The 9,317-nt window shown below is 38.3% G+C and overlaps 1 protein-coding gene across 1 annotated transcript; it reads right to left on the reverse strand.

The window, feature by feature from the left end:
- Positions 1–3,100: 3,100 nt before the first annotated feature.
- Positions 3,101–8,841, reverse strand: LOC137404791 (E3 SUMO-protein ligase ZBED1-like). The gene is made up of 5 exons (XM_068091023.1): positions 8,794–8,841; positions 8,377–8,524; positions 7,935–8,092; positions 6,041–6,269; positions 3,101–3,384 (listed from the first exon to the last, which is right to left on the reverse strand). Exons 1-5 carry the CDS (start codon positions 8,839–8,841, stop codon positions 3,101–3,103), a joined length of 867 nt encoding a protein of 288 aa, XP_067947124.1.
- Positions 8,842–9,317: the final 476 nt, after the last annotated feature.

The following is a 9,317-nucleotide window of genomic DNA, read 5'->3' on the forward strand; positions in this document are numbered from 1 at the left end:
ATCATTACTCCTGTACTGCGCTCGACTATCAAACTCTGATACCTTTGCTACTTCTTGCTTAACCTCACTCTTTAAATCGGTACTTCTACCCTCATTTCTCAAAAATCTATCAGAGTGTTGGCCATTTCACGAGCCCTCAATGCCTCCTGCAATAATGCCCAAGTAAGATTGGCATTTTTCATTAACTCTCTGCTTACTTCTCTATCTCTCAACCCGTTAACCGCCACAATAAGGGCAAACCTTACCCTATCATTATTGTTAGTCACCTCTGCATATCTGCTCAAACTTTCTACCCGTTGTAAATATTCTCTATCACTTTCTCCAAGTGCCTGCCTAGCCGTAAGGAACTTATGCCCCTTTACGAACATACTCTCTTGTCTACCATAATAATCCTCTAAAACCTCCACTGCCCCTTCATAAGTAGAATTTATACCATCTACGTTGAACCCTGCACTCCTCAATACCTCTCTACCACTGTGCCCAATAGCTCTCAATAGTGGCACTAACCTACCTCTACCTCTCATAATAAGGCGTCTATTGTCACCTTCACCTTCGTAACCTCTTCTCTCAACAGCACTCTCAATACATAAATTCATCTCCTCTATGAATCTCTCCCACGACCCATCACCGTGCTCTCCAAACACCAGCTTCGGAAACCCACTCTCCATCTCTACCCAGCACAATATCTCCTTCACCACGAATTCACTCTACCCCACTCGTATAAAGTTAGTGTAATTGCCACCTCCGAGCACGTAATAAATTTTTACACCTCAACAACACTGCTACTTCACCGCTACAACACCTCACAACACCACCCTACCTCACGTCATCTCGCCTGCACGCCCGTGAAAGGGTCTAATCAACCGTTTAAACTTACCCCGTAACCAGAAAAATTATCGCTAACGTTAACACACAAAGAAAAAAAAATCAGAATTTTGTCAACTGCGCCATGTTGTATAAATGTGCGTACTCACATGTGGTTGAAGCAAAGAAGAACTCTCTCCAAATCCCCCGACGCCTTTATACTCGCCTTGACTTCTCGTACCTTCCCGTAACCTCTCGTACCTTCCCGTAACCTCTCATAACTACCTGTAACTACCATGACCTCGGGCATTAGTGTAGCTCGCGGCCCACCAGCTCGATTATACAACATTATAATTAACAACAATGATTAACCCCCGATACCGCTATTTTTTCAGAAAATTGCAGTAATACATTTTACTACTACAGGGGACAGACTTGAAATAGTTTCTTCAATCAAATTTCAGAAGAATCAACCAAGTCTCCTCTTTCAAACTATCTTATATTCATATATACAACCCGTATCCCTTTTATGTAGATCCGTGCCTCAAAGAAGGTAGTTTCAGGAAATTTCCAATTTTGAAAAAGTTGTTATTTGCTGAAACAAAGTTAGATTTGCACCATAAAATTACAAAATATACAAAGTTTGACTGAAATTCCTCATTTATTACAGACAATACATATTTATGAATATTATTTATACATTTGCAGTTAGTCATGAACATGAAAATTATGAAATTCGAACTTCGAACTTTTCCTCACGAGCATCATCCTTCAAACAAAAGCATAGCAAATCTGTATGCCAACATAACTCAAATAAAACATCATGAAAATGTTTCAAATAATAAAAATATGTTCAATAATTCTGTTCATGACTTTTCAGACTTCATAGACAGCTCTAAGAATCAATATGATCCTATTGAAATTGAAAGATAACATTAGTCTGACTACGGCTGGCAGCGTGAAGAGTGAATTTTTATTCGAGCAAAACGGTTCAAATTGGCAAAATTAAAAGTTAATAAAAATTTTAAACATTAAAAATAATGTTTTAATTTGATTTATGCAGTCTTTCAATGTCTTACCACTTCTGAATCTGCATATTTACTTTTGGAGTTGAAAAAAATTATCACGAACGATAAAATTTCAGGTCGGCACAATGATTTCCGGTTTTGGTAGAAATTGAGATGGGTGTACTAACTTTTGCCAGAGACGTCATAGAGGCATATTTTAAAGTTTGTCTGATTGGCCAAAAATTTTTCTTTCTAATTAAAAATATTGTTTTATAATTTAAAAATAACAATGCAAGGAGTGGGTAAATTTCAGACGCGAGTTAACTCGAGTTGGGTGCCTATAACAACGTTATAAATATGCGAGTTAACTCGCGTCTGGGTGCGAATGAGTTAAAATGGCTCATAGCTTGTTACAGCCTGTTTAATGGGCGGAACTCTGAAAAAAATGAGCTCAAAAAGCGGGATAACAACGCTAGCCTGTGATAAAATTGCGCTTTTTTGAGCTTTTGAATTGTTTTAATATTTTATCTACCTTTCACAAAGACTGAAGAGATTTTGAAGGCTGAACTTGGACAAAAATGCGTTTTGAGACACTCATCTCTATTATTCTAAATCGGACTAAATATCTCCAACTTTTGTTACTAAAAAGCTAGGTTACGGCATCAACCCACCATGTTTGAGTACACTGATTATAGAATCCACCCGTTTCTGCAATCTGGCTCCAGAAATACTCTTAACACATATCTATGCTTGGAGGTTGATTGAGACCATGTCCTACCTGTGAGGAATACTTCAGACAGAAACTATAAGCTTTTTACTCACTCAATGACTGTACCGAATATTTTAACTAGAGAACTAACCAGAAACCTAATCGAAAGGTTGGAATATCATTTAGTAGCTTGTGCAAAAAACATTTTTTAGCCAGCAGTATATTGTTACGGCAAGGAGACTCCTTGTTTTAGCAAGCTAAAAAAGAAAAGAAAGATTGAAATATAAGTTTCATGGTAGATGTCTTTATTGTTTATTCTATTAAAAAGTATAGTTTTTGATACAAACGTTATGTATAATAGAGAACAGATAGATAATGGCAAGGGCTCTTTTTGTTAAATATACTGAAACAGTTTACACTTATCTTACTATCACATATTGTAATCCGGTAATGTAATCACATAATTATACGTAGTCCAATTCAGAGGTTAGCTGCCAAGAAACGGCATGTTCACCTTGCAAGGTTTTAACAGATTTCTTTTGCTGGTTACAATATTTCCATCAGCACTAAAAACACGCTCTCATGCTACAGATGTTGCTTGTATGGTGAGATATTTTTGCGCCAACTTGGCCAGATATGGGAAGGTAACCTTATGCTCCCTCCACCAGATCAAAGGATCACTCTTCAGGGAAATCCTTGGTAAAGAGGCATGTAATGATATCTCCTCTGTGTTGGATGACTGTTGTGTTGGAGCTATGTCGCTCATGTCCTCTTTCATCAGCTCACCTAGCATATCAGCTAGCGTAGCCTGGCCTTTTGTTACATTCTGTGTGTATGGAGAATCTTTTGGTTCACCTGTCATTTCTAAATCAAAAAATAACATTTTATATCACTGAAATGCGAATGAATGTTATTTAGATGAATCGGGCATGTCTTCTGTACTCTAGTAAACAATTAATATCTACATAACGTGTTACATGGCAGATATTATGTAAGTATATCAAAGCAAGAGCACCCATTAAGCAAGTCATTTCATACTATAATTTGCGTTAAACCGTCCAAATGCACAATGGCGATGTTATTTGTAGTTTTGACACACTTCAAGTCTAGTAACACAGTTGATGGCCACAAACCAAGCCTCTATCATGCTGACAGTCATTAATAACAAACCTTGTTCAATAGTGGACTTAGCCTAATCTTTTAGAACTTGTTCGATGCCTCATGAGAATATACCTTTATACCTATGATCTAAGGTCACCTTCTGTAACAGCTGTTAAACATCATGTGGTTTCTATTTGTTATCCAGATAGTCCCACATAGCTTTTTTCATATTGGTTGTGAGCGTTGCTTCATCAGGCAAGGGTAACATCCTGCTCTTAATGAGCTTCAAGATGGGCAGCGCATTACTGATTGTGACACTCTTTTCTCCCCTAATATGATAGAAACATTAGTATAACATGACATCAACCAATTCCATAGATATAGTAAACCCTAGATGTGTGAATAATCAAAACAAGTGAGGCCTATAATTAGCCTGAGGCAACGTCATGGTGATGTGTAAAGTGAATCAGCTGATCAATGAACTCCTATTGACTCGACACTAAAAACTGCTCAATTTTTCCAGTTTGTGCATGTGAGACTGCATATTTTATTGACAATATATAAAACTGACTTTGGATGAAAAAGGCAAGAATCTTAGACACATGGTAATGGATAATACGGATGATTTAGAAGCTTCTATATCATTGATAGTACAAAGAGTGACAAAATAGAAATTAAACTAATAACTCTCTGCTGTAGAGTTTTGATTCTTCTTTTTAATATTGAGATACGTGTGACAGCAGGCTGTTTAGGTCTACCACCACGTCGGCAGCTCATTGTCGAGGCTGTAGGTGTGTCCTGATTGTCAGAAGCTGTGGGCTGCTCATCATGGATAGTAATATCATCAGGTGTAGTATTTTCAAGGTCAGGTATTTTGGTGCTGGCTGCTGTCTGAGATGTTCTTCCATGTTTTGGCAGGCTTTCTGTTCTTATGGTTGGTGTCCGTCTTTTCAAAGATTTTGGATGGTGGTAGGTTGACTAAGCTGTAAATAATGTAGGTGTTGCGCCAGATTGTAGCATTGGTTTTCTTCCAATACCTGGTGGAACCTTGTAGCAGTCTTTCTTAAATTGTCCACTGCATAATACAGAACTTGATGTTGGGAGTACAATCCTGTCTTGGCACCACCTTTACCCAAACATTATCGATTACAGCTCATTTCTCATTCGGAAAGCAGTGAAATGCCAGATCTGGGCATTTCTCATGATTGCTTGAACATCCTTAGGCACGGCACCAGCTGGGGCTTGATTTTTTCTTAGCATAAACATTAACAATACATACGTGTAGTAGAATAAATATCATTACATTACTTGGAATGAGACAAAAAAGGTATTTGATCAATCATGCCAAGCTAGATTACAACCCTATCAGCTGAGAGACAAGTTTGTAATATGTGTTGTGATCAGTCTGGACCCTCTTTCTTTTGATAGTCCCAAGCATTCATTCACTTCACTTTCAATTCAGAATAATCGTAGATAGGTATATTCATTGTTAGGAGACCATGATAAGACAAGTAAGTTCAGTTGAGTTGGTAGTTAGTTTGTTTCCAGTAGTTTCTCACAACGCAAACCATTGGTATAGTACATGTGCAAAAGTTAGGTTTACCAATGATATACAGCCCCCCAAGGATAGCGGGGCTGTATAGGATGGGGGCTGTATATCTTTGGGTTTACCAAGTAGGCTATTTAAAATTTTTATTGTTGGTTCGCATACTTTGGGTGTTGTGTTGTAGTCTCCTCTGATGACATTTCACCACGAATTTGGTCTTAGTGTAATGTTTATGACTTACAAACTAGTAGGAAAAGCATTCTTTTAATACTAAACTCATATTGCTCAGCTGAAGGCTCTGTTGCCGTGATGCACATCACTGCGACGTAACGTCGTGAGAACAACGACCAGTTATAGGCCTCACTTTTGCTTCATTTTAATGATAGCTATTTGCTAATTTAGGGTTTACTATATCTATGACCAATCCTATAATAGTCTTAGCAGTGAGACTTCAAACGTGAAGAGTTGATGGCGCTCTACCCGCTGTGAATTGTGGGCGACAACAATTCCCAAACTTTCGTACGTCTGAGGGTTAAGCCTGTTATGGCATTAATAATGTAATATGTGCAATTTGCATAGCTGATATTTGAACTGCGACTCAACAACTAAACTACAACTCCATCATAAGGAATTTCTGTTACCCATCTAGTATAGTCTAAGCCCTCAAACTTCAAACTTGTGGAGTTGCTGGCACCCACTGTCCAACTCTCCTAGATAGTGGATACCAGCAACCCCACACGTTTGAAGTCTGAGGGCATAGAGTTGAATTCTCTACATCTAGTAGAGAATTCAACATGTACCTGTTACCCTGCTTCAATAAAACACATTGAAAGAATGCAAACTCAACACTACAGGACAACTAAATTAGCTGACCTGATAGCATATCTTTGAGTTGTGATATGGGCATCAAGGCATCACGTATAGCAGTCAATGTGTCTAGCTGAACATTGGATAGAAGTAGATAGGCGGCTGAATAATCAGCTGAGCGTACCACCCTTACTGCCCTCTCCTGCACCAACATCCTCTGTATGGCGAGGAAGGTGCTACCCCATCTAGTCCGACATTCGTTTAATAGGCAGTGATTCTTCATGTTCAGGCGATCCTGAATGTAAGAATTGAAAGGTTATAAAAGAATGTTCTATATATAGCTTTTTCGCTGCAACTGACAAATCTACATGTTTGTAGATCTGGCAGCTGCAGCGTGAAAGACCGCTATCTCAAATAGCTTTTGAGTTGGACAGGCTACATTTTTACTTGCAAACAGTCTGATGTAAACACTCCAATGTCAATGATATGATAAAGAGTGTAACAGCATCCCAGGGGATTCTTAAAGCTATATCTATGATGAATAGAATAGGACTTGCCCTGTGTGTTTCTGATCTACCCTAGGACACTTATATTTCGCTAGTATTTAGTTTCGTGAGTAGCATACAGAGTAAAATTTCGCTGCAACTTAATTTCGCAGCTCTGATGAGTGCGAAAATATAGTAATGTGAAAATAAATGCAGTGGAACAAACATCATTAGATTCCTCAGGTCCAGGTCACTGGTACGAAATATTTTTTCAATTTGGGACTACAGTACTTTTCAGACTATAAAACGCACCTCTATATAAGCTGCATTTGCTTTATTTTTCAATAAACGATGATAAAACAATACATAAGCCGCACCTTTGAATAGGCTGCAGAACTAAAGACTATGCTTTTTAACGTGGCAGCAACTTTCCTGTATAAAACGGAACAGTGGAGAACGGCACCGTTTCGTATTATCCGACGCTTTTTAACTTAGTGCCTAACGGGACAGTACCGTGAGGCATTGTTTCGTATTTTCTTTCACCGCTAGAAGCCACTAATTGGAGATTCCCGTTAGTGCGCCCTAGCGGTTAAAGAAGAAGCCACAGATTAGCCGCACCCTTATATAAGCCGCATAGCTCAAATCATCAGAAAAAATTAGCCGCTAATAGTCCGAAAAGTACGGTAGTTTTTATTTGTGAACCACAGGTAGAAGTGTGTAGGCGATATCAATAATACAATTTGATCGCTTGCTGCCATATGTTTCCTGGACTATCAATGACATCAAGGTCCCTGCCGTAGTGACCTATGTGGTACCGATATTAGGATTCAAGTATTTATAGCACGCGGTGGCCATGGCTCCGGGTTGTTATTGCTTTTGGCTGGTAATAAAATTCATCACCGCAATAATTATTATTCAATTTTATGACTTTCCCTATTAGACTGTCATCCTCATCAGTTACAAATGACTAAACTAATATCATCATCTTCCTAATTTGTCTAGGCTTTTCCAAAAAAACTTATTATCTTAATTTGTTTTGCCACGCTGCTCAGTCGGTGTATTAGCTATAATGAGTTTAGCAAAAATTACCCAATGAGCCAACCACACACGAAACTTGCCTGCATTTCTAATATGACGATTTTATTGTGAATATCAATCAATGAACAAAGTCATTTAATTTTGTGTTTTCGCTCGTTCGTTATGATAGTTTAGTTTCGCTCACGAAATCTTCGCGAGAGTATGTTGCCGCGAAAATGCGAAAGTTAGATGCCGCGAATACATAAGTGTCCTAGGGTATTAGGCGAACTGCTATTAGCCATCACTGTATTCTAATACAAATACTTGTCATTATGATATACATTTGCAGATAAATATTATTCATCTGCAAATGTATATCATTATTATTTATTAAATAATAACTTGTTCTGGGATGTCCAGTCTTGTGAAAATGGCAAGCAAAGTTTTTTCAAACATACCTGTGCATCTTTCAACAATCGCTTCTTCTTGTGAGAGTGGGCAAAGTGGCCCACAATCTTCTTGATGGCAGCTAACGAAGCTAACTCATCGTACTTCCTGAGTGCAGAAGTAACTGCCAAGTTCAAACGGTGGCCAAAACATTGTACTCGTAACCAGCCTGAAAAGGATAAATTTGTTTGGATAGTTTAATACATAGTGGGAAATCACTGCTCTCACAGAAGTAACTGCTAGGCTAGGTTCAAACGGTGGCTAAAACATTGTACTCGTAACCAGTCTGGAAATGATAAAACTATTTGGATAGTTTGATACTTGAAGGAAGTTCACTTTGACCATTAATTTCAATACAAATTACAAACTCTACAAGCTTAAGTTCCATGAAATAAGATCAGAATTGGTTATCAGACCAAGTAGGCCAAAGGCACAAAATGACCTATAATTTACCTTGATTTCTGACAGCATTGGGAATATTTGAAGCATTATCTGTTGTAACGGCTACTTGCTTCTCAGCATCCAACTCCCAATCTAGAAACACTTGGTCCAACATCAACTGAATGTTAGCTGCAGTGTGGTTTTCTGGACAGTGGCTGACCTTTAAACATACAGGAAATAATCAAACAGTGAATAGGACTTCCTCTCTAAGGAACAGTTTATAAACCAACGATTTTGACATGTTGATTTCAATGTCATTATGGTAAAAGGATTGGTTTGGGAATGGAATATGGAAGAAACATAGGCTATGAAATGAAATCCAATGCAATGGAATGTCTATAACTGTTTTTGGTGTTCTATTTTTGAATGAAGAAAGCAGTTGTGTAATTGTGTACTCGTGTAGGGAGGGTTGAGGGTTCCCACGCCTACCCGAGTAGGCGTGGGAACGGACCAAACAAATTCTTTCGAGTTAACCATGTGTTCAAGCTATTCGAGGGCGAGTTATCTGAGTTTGACTGTATTTGGAAAAACTTTTTTATTTGTTTATGGCGCTAGATAAATCCTCCACAGCAAGAAAGCCATGATTCGGAGAGAGCGCAACTCCAAAGTAAGGGGAATCATGGAAACAGTGATTATGTTCTCATATACAACGCGTCAGTGACAGATGTGGCCTAATTAATAGCAGACCATTGAGACAAACGGAAACATTTGTGTTTCCATTTAATAATTAGTAGATGGATAAAAAAGTGAAAGTGAGGCAAGTACTTGTCCTAGGATTGCTCAGACGAAGAAATCGACTTAGACAGCAGCAAGTAGCAGAGCTTTACACACGAAGGAGGAATAAAAGAAGATGGTGGGTGCATCCAGCTCGGAAGAAAAAAGATCAAAAAGGACAGTTTCACACAATCTATCATATATTGCGCTATAAAGACCATAAAATTTTCTTTCGGTCA

The sequence above is a fragment of the Watersipora subatra genome, chromosome 9, assembly GCF_963576615.1.
Source record: "Watersipora subatra chromosome 9, tzWatSuba1.1, whole genome shotgun sequence".
In the NCBI taxonomy this organism is placed as follows: domain Eukaryota; kingdom Metazoa; phylum Bryozoa; class Gymnolaemata; order Cheilostomatida; family Watersiporidae; genus Watersipora; species Watersipora subatra.